We start from the raw sequence: 22,726 nt of genomic DNA, 5'->3' as shown, positions 1-22,726 counted from the left end.
ATCAGCCATATACCCGATTTACCAATACCCAATGTGTTATGCTTGGGCAGTATACTAATGAGGTGGGTGGGACATGTTTCATGCCATGTTAGATCACATCCTGAGAGTCTACGCTTTCAGAAAATATATAGTTTATATAGTTGAATCAGTTTTCTCTTCATGGTACAGACCACAGTGTTCTACTAGGTACAGTGGGAATGAGTTTAATTTTGTTAACATTGTTTTTTTAAAACTCTGGGACCAGGGCTACAAGATAAAACCACTTTTTTGGGGAAAAAATGTTTTTTATTTCAGTAAAACACAACAAACCCATGCCAAAGTCAGATAACTGACTTTTACCATCAACAGGTACCTCAACTGTTTGGTAGAGGTTTGTAGAAATTGAATGGGAGGGTCCTTTGAAAAAAAAATCACAGATTTTTCATACTTAGTATGTATAAGTATAAGTATATTTTTTGTGGAAAGCCAGTGCAGGCCTGAGCGGCGGTCATATTTTGTACCGCCATGCGGTACATCTAGTTATTATTACACAGTACTTAAATGCATAATTACACTGTAACACAGACACCTTAAAATAACGTGTAACCAAAAAAGATTAATATCTCACAATTATGACTTTTTTATCGCATTTGCAATTTTGTATCTCCCAAGTCAGAATTACGAGTTATAAACTTGGAATAGTGAGGAAAAAAGTCAGAATTGTGAAATAAAAAGTCGCAATTACTTTTTTTACACTTTTTATTATTCCGTGGCAGAAACTTGATGAGCCAAATTTTAAAATGATATTTGATTGGAATCAGGAAAAAAAAATGGAGGATAAATACACTAACCACATTTACAAACAGTGAGAACTGACAAAGGACTGAACAGATAGGGAGTTTATACACACACACACACACACACACACACCTCGTAAACGAGGAAACTAAACTAGAAACAGGTGAACACAATCAGTAACTAAGAGAACTGACTAGGGCACAAAGAAGACTAGGGCTGCGTCCGAAATCGCATATTCTCTTGAGTAGGTACTTAATTTGAATAAACATTTCATTCATGGTCACTAAAAAAGTATGTTTTATATAGTATGAGTGTGTGTAGTATGAATCTGGATATACTACATTCACCATGTTGTCATTGTCATGTGATCTACCAGCCTCAGTTGTGTCGCTTCACTGTCATTCACAAATCCTCTCCCGTGGCCTCATGGGATAGGAAAGTGTCCATCGTTTGCACACTTAGGTAATCTGGGTACTTTTTGTCTACTCTTTAATGACTACTGTGAATTCGGACATACTTCTTTTGTCAAATACTGTTTTTTGCCTACTATGTAGTGTGGAAGTAGGCTATGACTATATCTACATTGATAATCACCATTGCCCATCTGGATTTTGATGAATTGATCTGGGAAGTCTATGTTTCCCATATAGATCTGCAGTCTCTGCGGTTTCTACAAACAAGCGGATGATATGTACATGTATTTATTTATGTGGTAAGCAGCCGTGTAATACGCAGGTAAGGATAATGACCGAGGATCTGACACTGAGATGAATGCTAATGGAGATCTCTCCCCCGGGATTATAGACCTTCTTGTTGCACATGAATAAACTTTTTCAGCTTTCATAGACATGAATCTGGACTTTCCTTCCCTAATGGCACGGTGTGATGCAATAAAGTGTTTCTGCTTTATTGTGAGTATAGTAACAGCAGATCACAACTTCAGACGCTTTATAACATGGTTACATCATAATAAACATTTTAGGCACAAACATTTGTATTCAAATGTTGGTAACACTTTAGGTTCATTAGTTAACATCAGTTAACTGCCTTAGTTAACATTTACTAAGAATGAACAATACTTCTACAGCATTTATTAATCTTATGTCATAATTTCAACATTTACTAATACATTATTAAAATCAAAGGATGTATTTTTTAACATTAGTTAATGCACTGTGAACTAACATGAACAAACAATGAACCGCTGTATTTTTTATTAACTAACATTAACAAAGATGAACAAATATAGTAACACATGTATTGCTCATTGTTAGTTCATGTTAGTTAATACATTAACTAATGAAAAGTGTTAAAAAGTGTTGCAAAGTGTTACCAAAATGTTATTATAATAAGCAAATGTCCTTGCTCTGGAAGATACAGTCCCTGTCATTTAAACTCAGGTTAATATTGGCTTCTGTTGCACTCACAGTACTAGATGAACAAGCATTTATTGTTACTATATTGTATATTTTAGCATGACCAATCAGTGTGAATTTATGATGGGAAATGTATTCCCGGTTACGTGACAAGAGTGTTGAGCTCAGGAACATGGTGATGTACTTAAAGTGTGTGCTAATGAAAAAGTCTGGCTTTCGTCCTGCTGGGCTCTACCTTCCCTTTGTCACCTGATGCATATGGATGCCAATGTCCCGATTGTGCTCGCGGTTCTTTCTCTCTCTCCCTCTGTGTGTGTGTTTTGGGTCCATTATTTTTTTGGCCTGCGCCCTTCATTGTTCTGCAGAGTTTGGCAGAGGTTAGATGGCACTATGTGACCAGGGCGTCTGGCACCGGAGCGAACCACCTGCATTCAACAATAGTGTTATTCTCCTGATACTGAAGGTGCTGTATAATATCAGAGGTGAACCGACCCATATCTGTGCAGACTCAAATTTACTCTTTCATGTTTGAAAGTAGTGTTCATTTTTGGTAGGGGTGGGCGGATCGATCCTGAAGTATCGATACTATCGATAGTGACGTGGTATCGAAAAGGAGCGATCCTCACATAAAAATATCGATCCAAATGTGTGTTTTTTTACCAGTATTTTTTTATTAATTTAGCACGCAATTCAGTGCATAAAATAAGCTTCTAAGTTGAAAAATAAGCGAATGTTAGCGGATAATTGTGTAGGATAGAACTTTTCTCCTAGTCATCTGGAAACAAAACGAAACCAATCAATCACAGAGAGCATTCGATGCTGGTGCTCACAGGCCCAGTGCGTTTGGGAAACGAAGCCTTGCTTAGATGACAGAGAAACAATCGGGAGTTATTTCGCAATAAACAAACCAAAAGTGTACATAACGGTTCAAAATCAGTAAGATTTTTTTTATGAAATTAATATTTTTATTCTACAAGGATCGATGCATTAAATTGATCAAAAGTGACAGTCAAGGGTTTTACACTGTTAAAAAAACATCTACTTCATATAAATGCTGTTCTTTCAACTTTGTTCATCAAATAATTCTGCATTAAATGTATCATGGTTTCCACAAAAATATGAAACTGTTTTCAACATTGATAATAATAAGACATGTTTCCTGAGCAGCAAATCAGCATATTAAAATGAATTATCATCATGATTGGAGTAATGATGCCGAAAATTCAGCTTTGATCACATGAATAAATTTCAGTTTACTATGACATAGAAAACACAAAATATTTAGTAGTCATGAAAACGTATTCAGATTTAGCATATTAATGATGCATTCACCTCATATATCATGACACACTGCTCTAGCACAGGAAAGTGCATACAGTTCAAGTGCATGCTTTTAAAATGAAAAAGTATTGGTATCAGTATCAATATCGGCGATACTGGCCCTGTATTAACTTGGTATCGGATCGATACCGAAATTTGCAGTATCGCCCACCACTAATTTTTGGGGCTTTTCTTTAATATAGTCTTAGTCCTGTGTCAAATTAAAAATACTGTAAAAATACTTTTTAGTTTCTGTCTTATTTAGTCAACTAAATCTGGCGTTTTAGTCAATGCAAACTTAGTCACATGCTGCATAATGATTCAACTGATAATAGTGATAATGTTTGCGATTATTGTCATTTGAGAAATGTATTTTTACATTTCATCAGAATTATTGCACTTTCACCTGTAAGCACAAATCAAGACAATGTCCATTCATACACATGGTTTATTTGACCTCATGTAGTGTACTGATTTATTACAGGCTATTTATCAAATAAATTCATCTCTGTCTACATTATGAACACTGGTAAAACAAGAAACTTCTCTCAAAAATTAAAACAGTGAAATTGTATTATATTAATGTTATATTATGAATGCATTTCTATTAAAACAACAGCAAAAAATACTTTGTTTTGTCACACAGAGTAAGTGCATTTATTCAGCAAACACAAACAATATAGTCGATATATATATATATATATATATATATATATATATATATATATATATATATATATATATATATATATATATATATATTCAGATCATCCACGCTTCTTCCACAGTGTAGAGAGAGAGAGTGTGTGTGCAAGGTTCCCAGATTGCAAAGATTAAGTAAAACACCGGGCACACAATGTATCTTTTTAACAGAAAAGCTCTGATTGGAGGATTTAAACTCTTGACATCTGGCAACCACAAACATGAATGCTCATAGTAGAGGTTTGTTCATCTGTCTCTCATATTTTCTCTGTTTTTTTGACAAAAGTGAAAAGTGATTTTGGTTCAATGGTTCTCATCTTTTTTGTCAGTGATATTGCATGTTGATATAGTCACAGTTAGGGTTTAATGACCCTATTGTCGTCTTGTCATAAAAAAAAAAAAAAGCTAGTCTACGAACTTTTTTCATCATAGATTTCATTAACAAATTTAACACTATTTGAAAGTTGATTTTTGTATAGGCACACACCTTAAGGGGGTCAAGAACTGCATTGTTTTATTGTGTTATAATGTTTCCTGGGGTGCACTTATAATGTAAATTGTTATAATTTAGAAATAAAAGGCATGAGCTAATGCTATATGCTACTGGCAGTACTGTTAAGTGCTGTGCCAAGTGTGTGACCGCACAGGGCCTCGTGCTGAAGTGACAGCTGACTTGATGATGTAAAGCCAATAGTTAAAGTTCATATTTTTGCCCATGTGTATTGTAATGCTGTATTATTCTGCTAGTTAAAATGTATTATGCAGTAACATACAATATGTGTGTGTTACAGTGATTCATGCACATACATGTCAGACAGCGCCGCATCGCACGTCAAGTTCGTAGAGAGCTTTATTCAGTCCATTTTAAATTCTGATTTTGGCCGTCTCTCATATAGGTAAAACCATAGATATTACCTCAGAAGTTCAAGCAAATGCTCTAGAAATCCGCGCTCATTCAAGGATGTGCATTTATTGCATGGACAGAGAAAGCACTAACACCTGCAGGATTTCATCTGACGGTATTTTTTATTTAACACTAAAAAGTTAAATAAGCATAAGTTATATCTGTTCTGTGAGAACAACAGTGGACGTTTTTAAATCTGAAAACTCCAAAAAGCAACAAAATGGTCAGACATCCATTATTGCATGTTCACAAAGGAAAACAACTGAAAAACAGCACTGGTTCTTCTCCCGATACTCGACAACGACAGAATTTAACGGCGTGGGCGAAGGTATAATGACTTGATATATTAAATAGTATAAAATAATCCAGAAAAAAAAGCACAAACACTGCAGAGATGCCAAGTTCAGCGGCTGGAACTAGCTGAGGTGACGTGACGCTAACAGACAGCAGACAAACGGCTAGTAGTGACATCAGCGCAATCCAGCTGTCACTCAAGTGGCCACGCCCTTAATTATGCAGAACTTTAAGGCTTAATGGAATTTAAACGGATGAGTTATAAAAAATTCACGCCCCCTCACAGTTGTCATGAAGGGCAAAATTAGCTATATAGACCAAAACCACTTTTTGCACCAGGCTGTAAACATATTTTTCTCTGCTGTAAAGTTGGGCATTTTAACATGGGGGAGATACAGATTTGACTCACTTTTGCATCCAGCCTCAAGCGGCCAGTCGATGAATTGCAGTCTAAGTCACTTCCGTGTTGGTTTCAAGAGAGTGACAGGAGGGTTGCTGCTAGGTTTGAATGCTCTTTTAAAGGGGCGTGTCTGCTGTCAGACTTCAGTGTTAACACTCACTGCTGTGATTGGCTGCTGTCAGACTTCAGTGTAAACACTCACTGCTGTGATTGGGTGCTCTGAGACTTCAGTGTTAACACTAACTGCTGTGATTGGCTGCTGTGAGACTTCAGTGTAAATGCCCATGGCTGTGATTGGCTGCTGTGAGACTTCAGTGTAAACACTCACTGCTGTGATTGGCTGCTGTGAGACTTCAGTGTTAACACTAACTGCTGTGATTGGCTGCTGTGAGACTTAAGTGTAAATGCCCACGGCTGTGATTGGCTGCTGTGAGACTTCAGTGTAAACGCCCATGGCTGTGATTGGCTGCTGTGAGACTTCAGTGTAAACGCCCACTGCTGTGATTGGCTGCTGTGAGACTTCAGTGTAAACACTCACTGCTGTGATTGGCTGCTGTGAGACTTCAGTGTAAACGCCGACTGCTGTGATTGGCTGCTGTGAGACTTCAATGTGAATGCCCACTGCTATGATTGGCTGCTGTGAGACTTCAATGTAAACGCCCACTGCTATGATTGGCTGCTGTGAGACTTCAGTGTAAACGCCCACTGCTATGATAGGCTGCTGTGAGACTTCAGTGTAAACGCCCACTGCTGTGATTGGCTGCTGTGAGACTTCAGTGTAAACGTCCACGGCTGTGATTAGCTGACATCTTTGCATATTAAATAGCTAGTATTACATGTGGAACTCTCTCGAAAACTTTAAGCACGTTTTTACTATTACAGCTCTCAAGGTTAACTGATTGTTAAACTAATGTAAAGTGTTGATTTTAGTATTTTATTTAGATCTATAGCATTATATTTAGATTGAGGCATGAAAGGTTGCAGTTATGAGCATTGTAGCCGATCTGTTGAGCGCATGAATGCAGTGATCCCGTCTTTGCATCTCAATTTCTGCACACTAATGAATGCTTTCATCATAACAAGGCAAACACAATGTAAAAAAGAGATTTGTTGATTATAACGGGAGTTTTGGCGAACTTAGTCACTGATAAACACGCGCTGTTTGATTGACAGCTCCAGCGATCGTAAAGGGAGCGTTCTTTGATCGCTTTCTCTATATAATTTAATCACAGTTTAAATAACAGATTATTTTCATCCTACTAAGAGAAACAATGTGAAGTTGACTCTTTAGTCACTGGTTTGATTTACTGACACATAGACAAAGAACATCTGACTGTACATGAATCATTACATCAGAAATCACTGTTCACAGATCAGGCATTATAATTAACAGCTACTTGCATGTTGTGGCATTACTGTCGAGTCTATCGTAAAAGTCTGTTTGCAAATCATGCGCCGAAATTGTGACTGATTTACCAAAGAATCTACAGTGAAATGTACCTCATACAAATAAAAAATGCTCAGCTTAGACACATTGTTGAAAATAAATTACCACATTCCTAGCATTAGGATCCTTTGGAAGGTAATGTTATTTATTTGATTACAGTGATCATGTCTTCTCTCCTCATCTCACTAACACACCAGTGGGCGGGGCCAAAGTTGTGATGATGAAGTAGGTGTAGATCTTCTTCTGTAGAGGCGGTCTTTCACATATCTATAGGCACATTCCACAACGAGTCGTTCGCTGGGCTTGGTTACGATAAAAGTTGTTTTTGGACTAAAAAACTAAGTTTTCAGTTCTTATAGTATGATGACCTCTTATGTGTCAAACGTGTCAGTTCATGACACCTTTAGAGTCATTTTGAAAAACAGTTGAACATTTCCACTGGTATTGTCTATGAAAAAAGAGATCCTTTTCAGTGACAGTGACCTTTTGTGACAATCTGCCCCAGTGTGATTTTTTACACTGAACTTGGTAAAGCCTCACAAAAAAACTGCAGTTTATTACAATGATTTAGGAATAATAATAATAAAAAAGTCTTTGAAATAAAAAATAATTAATCACAACAAAATTCTAATTATTTGATTTTTCATGCATATGTTCAAATAGTTTCTCTTCTGCTCACCAAGGCTGCATTTATCGGATCAAAAATGTAGTAAAATAGTGAAATATTATGTAAAATAACTGTTTTCTATGTGCATATACAGTAAAGTGTAATTTATTCCTGTGATCAAAGCTGAATGTTCAGCATCATTACTCCAGTCTTCAGTGTCACGTGATCCTTCAGAAATCATTATAATATGAGGATTTGATGCTCAAGAAACATTTATGATTATTATCAATATTGGAAACAGTTGTACTACTTCAGATTTTTATGGAAACCGTCATACATTTTTTCCCCAGGATTTTTTATGAATACATAAGCTTAAAAAAATGCATTTATTTTAAATTTGTAACATTTTAAATGTCTTTGCTGTCATGTTTGATCAATTTAATTGATCCCTGCTGAATATAAGCATCAATTTCTTTAAAAAAACAAAACAAACAAAAAATCTTAACAACCCCAAGCTTTTGAAAGTGTATGTATGGAATGAAGCATACTGTACACAATGAAAGAAATAATGTGCTGCATGTTATCTTTCTTATACTGTATGCCATTTGAACAAGAAACAATGCTTCTAAATATAAGATAAAACATACTTTCACTTATATAAATATAATAACTTGACCCTATAGCATATAAAAACACAGTTTAACCTTTTGGCTAAAATCTTCATAATATAATGGACACTTTGTTGACACTTGTCATAATGTGTGTGGTTGTGGTTTTGTGACGTTCACCTTTTTTTTTTTTTTTTACATCAAACATTTTAAAATTCATCAAAATGACCTTAATATATATGACAGGTTTCAAACAAACATACACAGCCAATGTTAGGGAGGTGAACATTATATGTCTTGTTTTGATGTCCTTGTGTTTGTCGTCCTGTCAAATGTATAATGTTATAGAGCAATGTTTCAGAAAAACCCCAGCAATGCTAGAGATATGAAAGGCTGGAGTGAAACACAAAAGCAGTGTGCGAGAGAGAGGAACAGAGCGAACGCTGTGATAAATTGCAGAGGCGGGAAAACGAGTCACTTGAGCATAAAATTAGATTTTACAAATGTGTTGTTACCTGACAGTTATTTGACAGAGAAGATATGGCGACATTGGAAACGTATATGAATATTTCTAATCATACAGAGTAAATGAGAGGTTGGGGGTTTTGATGGTGAACGAGGGAACAAATCTTAATTCATCCTCTTTATCACTGAAGACTTACACTGGAGCTTGATTGGCTGCTGGCATTTATATGCTAATTTGAAATGCTCTGTAACTGAAGAAAAACTAAATGTTCTCCAGATAACCGATAGATGAAGCTTTGAAATGCTGTAAAAAATTGGCTTCATTATTGTTGGTTATGTAACGTATATTAATTTGATCATTAATAGTGTGACTTTTTATATTTATTTATTAATTAATTAAGCCTCAGCTGCCATAAAGGCAAAAAAAAAAAAAACTCTTTGTTTTATTAATTTAAACCAGTTGTACACACTATCTTGAAAACAAGGTGCACATAGTATTGAAATAGACCAAGAATTATAAAACTACAATTAAAAAATATTACCAAAAATAGCAGCTAGCACAATATTACTTCACATGGTATGTTTTTTGTTGTTGTTGCAAGGTCTACATGCAATTAAATAATATATTATCTTAAATAATCTTCATTTGGGGCTTTGCTCACATATTTATATATGCAATTAATTGGGATTATTTAATAAGCATATCAGATCATTTATTCGATTGAATTAATTTAGCGTAATCAATGGACAGCCGTACATTCATTCTTCTCATGCATGTATGTTTGATATTTATTTTTGTTAAGATGATCATTTCAATCTTTTGCCATTTAATATTTTTTTTTTTATATATTTTTTTTTTAATTGTATGTTCTCCAAAAACACACATTCAAACACAAGCGGAACACATTTGTGTGGAAGTCATACAAAAAGTCATTAATAAATCAAGTCAGAAACTCATAAAGAATGTTTCATTTCAAATGTTTGGCGAGGATGAAGGTGTGAAATGATATGAAAGGAAAATGGGTAAACAACATAGAAAGAAAGCTAAGATTAAAAATGAAAAACAATGGACAAAAGATAATTGTCAGTTTGCCACTATGAAATCCTCAGTTAGATCCCAACCGAGGTCCAGAAGAGAAAAGCAATTGACAAAATGAGAGTCTATCAACTCTAATAAACAGTCCTTCTCTCATTCTTTTCTTCCAGAGCTTTTTATTGTATTTGTAAGTAAATATAGTGCAGAAATGCATTAGTCAGTTTGTGGTATGATCTTCATCCTGAAAGTCATTATGCACGTCAGATGGAGTTTCAGGACCACTGTAGATCATGTCTGTTTCTCCAGACTTCTCCACTTGCTCACTGGAGACAGACAGCGAGTTCTCCTCTTGTTTTCCGTGGGGAATAGACAGATGGAATGGGATAACAGGGCAATACAGCGTCCCTTAATTGGTCAGTGTTGTGCACAATGCTGGTTGCTTGCCGTAATTGTTTATTGCGGGCCATTGTCTCCTGCATTGTGTGTCAGCGCGAGTGGTTCAGTTATTCAGAGGCATGCTGGGAAACAGACCAGGAGAGCCGGGCTACAAAAGAGCTCCCTCTAGAACAGCTCAGACATTCATCCACAACATAATGATATTGTCTCATTGTTGGGCTTTTGGCTGAGCTCTGCTTGGCTGTGTGGGCTGTGCATGGCAAGCCTTGAGACTGGGACAGTATATCCGGGTACAAGGCACCGGTTGACCCGTCAGCTGACCCGCCGCTGTAAAGTTGCCTTGTGTGTTAATGGGTTTTTGTTGTTATTGTTGTTGATGTTGTTGTTGTTGTTGTTTTGCAGAAATAGGCTGGAGTCTTAGTATTATGAAACACCATATAGTTCGCAAGGAGAAAATACACTTTGTGTCTTTCCTTCTGTCTAGATTTTCTCAGTAACAGATTATCACACCATGGTAATATATGTATAATTGTTTGTTTTTTTTTTAAATCTAAATTCATTTAAAAAACTAATTGCAGATAATATTAATGAAATAAAAGGCCACTTAAAGGTGGGATCGGTAGTTTTTGGCCAATGTTGATATTTGAAATCACCAAATCAAACACGTCCTCTGCTGTACCTGCCGGCCGGGGGTATGATGTCATCAATAAGTGAAAGCAATGTGTTACTATGGTAATCCATGTCGAATGTGTTTTAATAGTAATGTGCGTTTTAACGCGTCAATGGTTCAGCTCCGTTTCACGCGGAAGACGACACTCAACACCCTCACAGTTATCATGATCAACTCTATGGAGGTTTAAACGCGCCAGGCTTATATGTGTCTTTTTTCAGAGCTGAATCAAACGACAATAATATCGCAAATGAAAAAAAACAAGCAAAGATGACACACGAGCATATCCAAGCAATGGTCAGCATATATTAGCTTTGTGAAACAAATCGAAACAATGTTCCTCACCTATCAAGACATGCACCTTTATAATGCAAAGTGTTGCCCAATAACCCATATCAATCAAGCAGTTTAATCCAAGTCTTCTGAAAAGACATGATCGCTTTATGTGAGAAATAGATTTAATTTAGGCTTTCATTCACATATCAAACCACATGCAAGTACACTTTAGCTTCCCTTTACTATTAAATGGATTAAATTGGTTACACCGCTCAAATCACATGGATTACTTTTACAGTGTCTCGAAGCGTCAAAGTTTAGGTGGAATGAGCTTTCAATGGATGGACAGAAATATTACAAATATCCTCATTTGTGTTTCAAAGATGAACAAAAGTGCTGGTGATTTGATCCCAGTGACTCGAATCATTGGACTATCTTCATTATTTCAATAATTGTGTTGTTACTTTAAGAAGCAGTGTATTGTAAAGCAGTGTTCTGGCATCAGTATTAGTACAGATAACAGCTGTAATGAGCACATGTTTCTCTATCAGGATAAAACTCTAGAGATTAATTAGACCGCCTTTGTAAAGCTGTTTCAAAACTGGAAACAAGTTAATCGCAACTTAAACTGACTGATGTCAGAGAAAGATGTGCAAGAAATCTCAGATCAAAAGTTACAGCTCAATTTGCATTGGGCCCTTTAGAGCACAGAGCCGTAAATATCCTGCACCATTAATGTGTCCTATCTCTTTATCCGTAGACGTTCTCCTGATCGGAAACAGCGTTTGACGGAGAAGTCGCAAGCGTTTTGCTTTATGGCTTGTATATCTGGAAATAAAGGCATTTATTGCGAAGCTACACGCGGGGCGTTTTTCTCCTCGCAGCAGCTGATCTCCCCTTTTTATTAAATCTATTTTAGTGCTTCCGAGCAATGCACATTTTATCCTCTTAATAGTCAAATTAGTATATACTCCAGCAATTACTTAATGTACTCTAATGAGATTTCCCCACAAACCGGCAGGATTCATTTATTTTAATGCGTCGGGCTCTTTCCAGGGAGTTTATGCATCATGTCCCTTCAGAAGTCAAGCAGCGGCGGAGTCATAAATAGTGTGTGTGTGTGTGTGTGTGTGTGTGTTTGTCTCGATGGATGCTGATCTCGCTCTTAAACTTGTCTCCATGTTCAGGGTTGCTCTTGACCTGTGCTGAGGTCTGACTCAAGAACTCTTAAATATTCATGTGTTTATGGATCTACATGCTACGGACTCGAAAGGCAGGATTGGAAATATTAAAAAGGAATGTTAAAAAAAGCCCAAGGGTTATTCTGTGTTTGGCACAGCGTTCGTCTTGTCTCCAATTCAGAAGGGTTGGTGTGCCATTACTATTTTTGTAGGGAAAACTGTTTAGACGTGTTAGATATTATATATAAGATTAACATAGCATGAAAGTTCGGGAGATTTTAAAGTTTAAAGTACAACGCCGTAACTCGCTGCTCAAACTACCACAGTATGATGTATCGTTGAAGAAATCAACTAGCTAGTCACGACTGTTTCCCCAAACCATATTGTCGGAAATTGGTCGTTGAACCGCATTGGTTAATGGTGTCACACATGTGGTGGAGTTATAACTACTTTTAATGAATCTGTTTGAAATCAAATTAATGCTAGATGTTTTGCTATAAATTACGGACATGGCATCTGAGGACTATTTCTCTTTTTTCTCAGTTATTTTGCTTTATTTCCAGATTCAGTCATAGGCTCGTTCTTACGCACTAGAGCACGTTCACACATGCGCACTCTTCTAAAATGACTCTTTATTGGGGTGTTTTATTCTGATTTCACTTTTCTAACTTTAGTTAGTGTGTAATGTTGCTGTTTGAGCATAAACAACATCTGCAGACAAAGATACACCACTCAAAGTTCAAAGCAAAGGGAGATATTTGCTTTTTAAGGACTACAACAAACGGCTGGTAGGGATTACACGACATTCCTCCTGGGTTATAGTGACATCACCAACCCTTGAATTTACATAAACCCTGCCCCCTGAACGCGATTTATAGATTATCAAGACAGAATATGCTAATCAATGACTAGAAGATAACTACACATCAGCAACATAAATTCACCAACTAACCATTCAGAAATGCCCTGTTGCTTCTACATGTTGTCACTTCTTCTAGAGTCTCTCCATCATTTACTCCGGTTTGAACATAAAAGGCTAAAAGTTTTTGAAATTTTCAGTGCATGTGTGTGTGAGGTAAAATGACACAATCTGTTGTAGCTCCGCCCCCTGTGCCAGGAGCAGCAGCTCATTTGCATTTAAAGGGACAGACACAAAAACGGTGCGTTTTTGCTCACCCTCAAAAAGTGACAACTTTAACATGCTATATAAAAATATCTGTGGGGTATTTTGAGCTAAAACTTCACACACACACTTTCGGGACATCAAAGACACATTTTACATCTTCTGAAAAGGGCATTATAACACCCCTTTAAATCTCTTGACAAACTAAAGGATGTAAATTTGAATGTATTCTAAACAAAATATACTGATTGCACTGAATGTCAGCTTGCTTATTTTGCTCAAGATAAGGATTTATTGAGTCCACATGTCATGCAAAAGAGAAACTCTGCTTCTAACCGCAGGTCGTGATCTGTCGTTCCAAACACACAACTTTGCGATTCGGTTTGCAAATGTTCGTTGGAAATATAGTTTCGGGAAACACAGACTTGTTGAACTATGCTGCTTTTGGGAAACACACTCCTGTTTGTGAATGTAAAAGGTCTGGGAAGTTTTAAAGAGTTTTTGTCTTCTAAAATAAAATAAGTGATTCTTAACTCCCTGAAACGAGTTGTCAGTAATTCCAGTCTCACTGCTGAACCCACGTAGGTTTGTAACTAATTTGCATAATGTCAGTCTGTGATCTTGATTGGCTGAACAGCGTCTCTTTGCTCCGCCCTCAAACACTGTAGTTGTCGATGGGACTGGAAGAGTTTTCCGAGCTGAGAAAGCAAACACACTTCGATGTACTTCCAAAGGATGAGACTCGTGATATGGTAAAACCGACGCCATCGTTACTGTTCGTACCACTGTGTGTCAAGTGCTGAGGAAAAGCTGAGATACAGATATGCTAATGAGCGGCACACACTGTTTGACCAATCACAACAGACTGAGCCATCTAACCAATCAGAGCAGAGCAGCTCACGGAGAGGCGGGGTTTAGAGAGACTGAATCCTTGATTAACCGTTTCAGACACTGTGAGAAAAGAGCTGATGCTGCTATGGATATTATGAGAAAATATATATGTTTTTCTTTTTACTTTGGATGCATGAAAACCTTATGAGGAGTCTTTAACATTGCTTAATAGGGGCACTTTAACAAATCCATTGTCTGAGCAATCCAGTTAAACCATTTATAAACCCCATGCGAATTAATGCTCAGAGGTCAGCTCAGAGGAACTGGCCTTTAAATTCGCATGTATATATATATTTGGCCGATCAGTGTTTTCTGAAGAGTATGCACTGCCTTCCCCTGGCTATTTACTGAAAAAGTAAAAAAGAATACAGTTTCCAGTTCCAGAGTTTCAGATGCTATTATGCACCGTATTTGTGGAAAGTGCTAAAAATATTTTAGTGATAATATGTGAAATTGAATTGTGTACAACTGAACAAACTTTGGTCTACCAATATTTCTCTGAGCTCATAAGTCTTCCAGACCGTCATATCGCTGATATGCTGTGGGAAGGTGAAGCAGGTCTAACAGTATTAATCCTCAAGGGCTGAAGATTGCTCAGCGTGCTCCAGATGTTATCATTTTATTGTTTTTATAGGCTTCTATTACACACTAAAGTCAATAAACACAGAATTTACTTCTCCGGCTCTTCTATTGGTGGAATTTCTCGGCCATAAAATGCATTTCTGAAAATCTCAGCAGACTGTTATGAAATGACTTTTCCAAAAACGGCTTTAAACTTCCAAACTTCTGTGCAAAAATCCGATCCACAAGCTATAGGCCTGTGTGTGAATCTACTTTTTATTTTATCAGGGAATGAAAGGTGACCTGCAGGCCTTAAGGAGGCAAGGTAGCTTTGATGAGGCCATTTACTCTTCTCTTTCTCTCTTTCACTCTCCTCATCTCCATTATGGCCTTGAACTTTAAAAGCCTGTCAGAGACTCTTTCTTTCTGCTGAGCAGATCGAATAGAGGATCCTTAAGTACACAACCGAGCTCGCCGACAGCTCTAAATGCAAAACACCTCCAGAGGTTTGGATGCGATGCAAGCTTCTTCTCTGGGTTCAGCTTTGGTTCATCTGACAGTGATTTCTCTTGTTTTTTGTGTGTTTTAGGGGGGATTTTTGAGCAGATGGATGGACCTGTGGCACTCGTCAGCTCAGAGGAACTGGCCTTTAAATTCGCTGTTAATAATATCAACAGAAACAGGACGTTATTGCCCAACACAACTTTAACGTATGACATTCAGAGGATTAATATCTATGATAGCTTTGAGGCCTCCAGAAAAGGTGAGTGGTGTGAGAACATAAAGGTTTGTGTCTGTGTTTAGACCAGAAGTGTTGAGCAAATGTTAACTATGGGTGTGTTCACACTTGGTAGGATTGAATCGATAATGCGTAGCGTTGATCATCTCACCTTTAGACCAAAACCCATTTTAAAGACCGCAAATGCATGCGGTAGTGAAATATTATAGCTGACATGTAGTTGCAAAGTTACTTATATTCAGTAGAATGTGTAAATCAGTTTCTCACCAACCTTTTCAAGCCCAAGACCCCTGACCTCGGCCTTGATGACAGGCTAGATCTACCTACAGTGTAGATGTTCTCATGGCCGATTCCGTGGTTTTTTTATAAGCAAATTGGCCAATTTTGATACCAGCAGCCATTTTTTTCTTCTTCTTTGTCTAAGCAAATTTATTAGTTGTTAATTTGCTCTATAACAGTCCAAACTGGCCTTTAAAAACTGTAGCTTTTATCAATTCATTCATTCAAAAAACTTTTATCGCAATCAACGGGTTGCCGACCACTGATCTTAATAAGGTATACTTCTGCAAAATCCATAATGCATTGTTCCACATAATATAAAAGATCCTTTCAACATGCCCAACTTCATATTTTAATAGGAAGAAAGAAAAGAAAACCCCATTTCATGGGGTCTTCAAGAAGTTTTGGTTATCAGTTATTATCAGCTACACTACTTATAAACTAATGAAATGTCTTACTAACTTTATCTGGACAATAACCTTATTCGGTAACACTTTATGATAACTGCACGCTATAAATCATTAGTTAAGCATTAGTAAACAGTTCATTCATCATTTATAAAGCATGAATAGACATTAATAAGCAGTTTATAAATACGGCTATAAATGCTTTAATCTTGATTTATAAGCATATCTATAATGTGTTTAATAATTGTATTTTCATAAATTATTAATGATCACTTTATCATTTTTAAATGAAGTATTGCATTATTTACAAACCAGTTATTTAGGTGTTGTCACTGATTCATAAGATCACTTAGAAAGTGTAAGTAAATGTAGTAGATGCAGGGAGTTATAAAGCATTTAGTAGTGGTCAGTTCACTATTTTTGTGAGCTCATCTAAAGTGAGGACTAGTTATGCCTTGTCAATAATTTATAAAGGAGATTTAAAGACTCAGTTTTCTTCTAAACAGAAAAAGGAAACAAACACAACACAGTGATACAGAACATAAAAATATATAACAGCCTTTAAATCTCCTTTGTAAATGCTTTACAAGGTATAACTAGTCCTCACTTTATAACTTTATGCTTTATAACTCCCTGAATTAACCCTGAATTGCAGTAGAAATACATGTTAATAAAGCATTTATTAACACACTTAGTAACTATTACTATATGTCTGAATAATAAGATGTATGAATGTACATTTAAATAGTTTATTAATCATTTACTTACACTTCCTAAGTGAGCTTATGAACCACTGACAACTCCTAAATAACTGGTTCGTAAATAATGAAATACTGCATTTAGAAATGATAAATTGATCATTAATAAAGTATGAAAATACAATTATTAAACACATTATAGATATGCTTTTAAATCAAGAATACAGCATTTATAACTGCATTTATTAATGTCTATTAATGCTTTATAAATGATGAATGAACTGTTTACTAATGCTTAACTAATGATTAATAGCGTGCAGTTATTATAAAGTGTTACCCTTTATTCTAGAGCTGCTGTAAATCCAAAACAATCTCTGTTATTGTAATTTCCTATTATCACTGTAAAGCTGTTTTGAAACAATCTATAATGTTAAAAGCGCTGTATAAATGAAGATGACTTGACTTATTCTACATGCAGTGACGTGTCTTTCTCCTGTCGGCAGCGTGTGACCAGTTGTCTTTAGGTGTCGTTGCCATCTTCGGGCCGTCCCACAGCTCCTCATCCAACGCTGTTCAGTCCATCTGCAACGCCCTGGAGGTGCCACACATTCAGGTGCGATGGAAACACCACCCGATGGACAACAGGGACTCGTTTTACGCCAACCTGTACCCGGATTACTCTTCCCTGAGCTACGCTATCTTAGACCTGGTGCAGTTCCTCAAGTGGAAGACGGCCACGGTGGTTTACGACGACAGCACAGGTGAGAGTTAATGTCTTCATGTCGAGAAACTGTGAAGTCCTCAGAGTGGAGACTGTACTTCAGTGATGAGAAGCAGGAGACTCTCATAATGTTCCTGTTGCTGTCAGATTGAGCCTTCAGGCTTTGATATCATACAAACAGTTTAAATCAAAGTGATTGAGCTATGAAAGGAACGGGGAATAGATAGAAATTCATCAGAGATGCAACATATGTGATATATAAATATACATCATATATCATATATATATGTATGAAGAGTTCAGATGCAAAAGCCTCTAAGTGCCATCTGAAATTTTCTTCTAGAATGATCATTTTTATCAAGCTCGTATATTTAAGTTCAGTAATTTCACGTAAATGGCATTGAAAATTACCTATTAATTGTCATTGAAGTGAAATTACTGAAATAAAATATACGAGCTTGATAAAAATGATCATTCTAGAAGAAAATTTCAGATGGCACTTAGAGGCTTTTGCATCTGAACTCTTCATATATATATATATATATATATATATATATATATATATATATATATATATATATATATATATATAATCACATACAAAATAAAAGTTTGTGTTTAAATAATATATGTGTTCACTGTGCATAATTATTTTGTTTTTATAAATACACACACATGCATGTATATAAAATATTTACAATTCACTCAATAAAAAAATAATAAAAATAAAAAAAATAAAAAAAAGGTAAAACTTTACGATAAGGTTCCATTGGTTAACATTAAATGCTTTGGTAACACTTATAATTAGTGGTGGGCCGTTATCGGCGTTAACGTGCTGCGTTAACGTGAGACTCTTATCGGGCGATAAAAAAAAGATCTATTCTCAAAGTTGGGTTGGGAGCTGGGTCTATACTAAGCAAGCTATGATGACTTTCACCTTGATATTTTAGCGCGGATTCGGTTCAGTGTTCGGTACGCATTTTCAAACCGAACGGTTCGTTGGACCATTTTTCCTGCCGACCAAAATTTCGTTATTTCAAATGGAGGCGCGTTGCGCGTGGCACGCGCGCTCATAATGTAAGAGACGCTGGCGCGACCACAACATTGTCCGACATCAGATGGCAAACGTAATGTAAGCGGAACGAAACTGAGCTACTCGTTATTGTGTGATTGACGGACCGTTGTTTATCAGTTTAGACCAAAGCAGCGCGAGGCGATCTTGATCAAGAGATCCAGTAAATAAATCATTTGAATTCGCTACTTAAGTAATAACATTGCTGTGAGATCTAGTGAGAAACATTCACATTTCTCCGTTATTAACGGATCGAACAGTGCGTGGAAGCCAGGAAGAAACATTGTGCCATGAATGAACTATCCAGTGTCCACAGATCTGCAACATTTACCATGGATTTACTGTAGTAAGTAACACAAACTGCAACCATGGAAGTTTGGCAGGAATAGTAGGCTATAATGCTTTCAAGTGACATTACATTGGTTTTATTTTGACATTATGAATAAAATTGCTGCCCTCAAATGTTAATCTGAACTAAAAATAGACATTTGTTTATAACTACTAGCCTACAATATTAGGCTACATTTCATTTTTTCCAAGGAGCTGTTTTGTTTTATATGCTCCTAATTAGAGTCTATTATAGCTCCATCACTGGTCAAAGTAAAAAAAAAAAAAAAAAAAAAATCACACTTTATTATGTTAGTTTAAAAAAAAAAAAAAAAAATCTCTGGCATTTCTTCACAAGTTCTTTTAAATGTAACTTTGTATTTAAGAAACACGTGCCCTTTAGTCATTATTTGGGTAGCACACATAATCTGAATGCCTTCGGCAGAATTCAAATGAGCCATTTTAATCTAGATTAATTCCAAGATTACAGTGAGATTAGTCTAGATTAAAAAAAATAATCTATGCCCACCACTACTTATAATAATGTTCAGTTATAAGCCATTTATAAGTTATTAGTTAAGGATGAACTAATCACTTACAAAACACGGATATGATACAACAATTTTGTACAACATCCATATTTCAGTGATTTATAAGTGATTAATAAAAGAACATCTAATAACTTATTAACCATCTTACAACATATTTGTAAATCATTAGCATATAATTTTTTGATAATTTATGAATGCATAGTCATGTTTTGTAAATGATTAGTTAATCATAATAACTTATAAATTACTTAAAGGCAGGGTAGGCAGGTTTTTTCTAAAAAAACTTTTTCCCAAATTAGTTTAAACTGTATTTATATACCAATACATAATTAAAATGTAAGTACTCTGAAAAGGAGAGTATACAAATCGAGTGTCTGTAGTCCTCTCAGGGCTGCAATAAACACAGTTACTTATTTCCATTCTGAACGAATGAAATGATTGGCTGGGCGCCTGTCACTCTCCCTTGCTACCATGGCTACCACCCCTGACTGTCACTCTCCCTCGCTACCATGGCTACCACCCCTGACTGTCACTCTCCCTCGCTACCATGGCTACCACCCCTGCAGCTACAGGAGCTGCCCACATGCGCGCACCCCTTTGACCCGAGGAGGGGTCAAAGTTAATGCATTGACTATAAGTTAATGCATTGACTAGCATTAACTGACAATGAAACATACATTTGTTACAGTTTGTTAACTTGGTTCCATTTTATTTCGATAGTTCACTTTAGACATTCTACTAACTATAAGTAACGTTGTAACTACATGTCAACTAACTCATTAGAGTATTAGTAGACTGTCTACTTAATATCTGATATTTGTTGGTCCCCCAACAGACTATAAGTAACTTTGCAACTACAAGTCAACTTATTCTACTAACCCGAACCATAACCTAACAGTCTACTACTACAGTCTACTAATACTATAATGAGAGTTAGTTGACATGTAGTTACAACGTTACTTATAGTTAGTAGAATGTCTAAAGTGAACTATCGAAATAAAATGGAACCAAGTTAACAAACTGTAACAAATGTATGTTTCATTGTCAGTTAATGCTAGTCAATGCATTAACTTATAGGGCTGGGTATTGACACAAATTTCACAATTCGATTCGATTTCGATTCACAAGCTTGCAATTCGATTCAATAGTGATTATTTTGGATATCAGGTACAATACATGGCAAATTTCCTCAAGGAAATCTCTTAACTAATGCTGTAAACTATTTTTTAGTTTTAGTTTAGACTATTAGGAGTCAGCAAGCCTACTAGGCTTCATTAGCCTACTATAATATTGGTAAAAAATAAATAAACAAATACATATTTTTTTTAAACAAGTACAAATTAACTAATTTGTATTAAAACACTTAAATGTCACTTTTTTCTTAATAATAATAAAGTTATATGAAATATAAACATTTAAATGGTGGCTGTCATAAAAAACCTGCCAGATTTATTCAAACATGCATTAAATATTGAAGAACATTAAACATTATAATGAATATGTAATATGGTGCATATATTTAGTAAAATGCTCCTCTCTAGAGTTCATTTTTCCAGCTGACTGACGAGTTTATGGTCACTGGATATGGTTTTTCTGAGGTAAATGATTGGGCGATTCCATGTGACATGATACGGATTTCGATAAGTTGTACTCTATCTTTTAACACACTTTCAGATGCGCATTCATGTTTTTTTGGTGCTGTAACTGGTGTTATTAATGCGGAAGAGAAGATCATGTGCTTCTCTTGAGCTGCGCCAGAGCGATCTCACGCCACAGCGCCAAAACGCTATTTATGTTTTTGAATTTCATAAAGACTTTGTTTCATATCAATAGTAACAAAGCACAAAGATTATTGTGATTTATTGGATGGGAGGTGCGCTACAATGTTCCATTCATTCATCAACTGAAAACAGGATGACTAGCCTAATCGATTCTTGGGATTTGAGAATCGATATCGGATCGTAAAAATGAGAATCGATTAAAATCGAGAAATCAATATTTTTTACCCAACCCTTTTAACTAATGTTAACGAATTGGACCTTATTGTAAGAGTTCATTATGCATTCAGAAGGCCAAGCAGACACAGCTCAATAAGTCAAACAATCCAAATCATTTGGAAATGACCAAATATTGGTGATTTCAGTGTGATAGGCCTTTTTTTTTTCAAGCCAGCTATCATGTTTGTGAACCTGCTTGACCACCCAGGGCTGGTTTGAGCTGCTACTACATATCCAGTAATTGACTCTTGTTGTGCAGGTTTGATCAGACTTCAGGAGTTAATCATGGCTCCGTCCAGGTATAACATCCGACTGAAGATCCGGCAGCTCCCGCTGGACACCGCGGACACCAGACCTCTGCTCAAAGAGATGAAGAGAAGCAGAGAGTTTCGCATTATCTTCGACTGCAGCCACATAATGGCGGCCCAGATCCTCAAGCAAGTGAGTCCACGCTCATATCCCACGATCCCAACTCAAGTCTGTTTGAAGTTTCACTCCAGGTCCAGTGAAGCTGTGTTGGATTTAGGACCTGACGTTTTAAATTATATATGCTATATGCTTTTGCTGGAGGCAGAATGGAGATTAAACTCCACATACGTGTGAACATCTACAGTGGACCTGATGAACTATTCCCTTCAGCTGTCCTTCAAAATGTATACATGCTATTGAATGTTAAACTAAGTGGCATTTTTAAGCAATTAGGCCATTTTTCTATTGTTTGGCACCCTTAAGAAAGGCCTGCTAGAGTTCAAGGCTGTGGATTTACACATGTTTTCATTTACAGGGAAACATCCACTGGTATTTTTTTCTATTTTCTATCTCTTACAGAGCACCCATAGTGCTTTTCTTTTAAGTGACATTTGTAAAAAGACAGATACCATACGCTTACATTTGAAATTAG

At 36.2% G+C, this 22,726-nt stretch overlaps 1 protein-coding gene across 1 annotated transcript in view; it reads left to right on the top strand.

Annotated features, from left to right (window-relative positions):
* Nucleotides 1-22,726, top strand: part of grik3 (glutamate ionotropic receptor kainate type subunit 3) — a 158,276-nt gene that overhangs the window by 54,998 nt on the left and 80,552 nt on the right. The window contains exons 2-4 of the mRNA XM_079895075.1: nt 15,624-15,797; nt 17,661-17,918; nt 22,085-22,266. Of these exons, the coding sequence (XP_079751201.1) occupies nt 15,624-15,797; nt 17,661-17,918; nt 22,085-22,266 (614 nt within the window). The remainder of the gene's footprint in view (nt 1-15,623; nt 15,798-17,660; nt 17,919-22,084; nt 22,267-22,726) is intronic.

Source organism: Squalius cephalus (genome assembly GCF_949319135.1).
Source record: "Squalius cephalus genome assembly, chromosome: 15".
NCBI classification, from domain to species: domain Eukaryota; kingdom Metazoa; phylum Chordata; class Actinopteri; order Cypriniformes; family Leuciscidae; genus Squalius; species Squalius cephalus.
The sequence above is the reverse complement of the archived record's forward strand: the minus strand, read 5'-3'. Positions and strand labels throughout refer to the sequence as shown.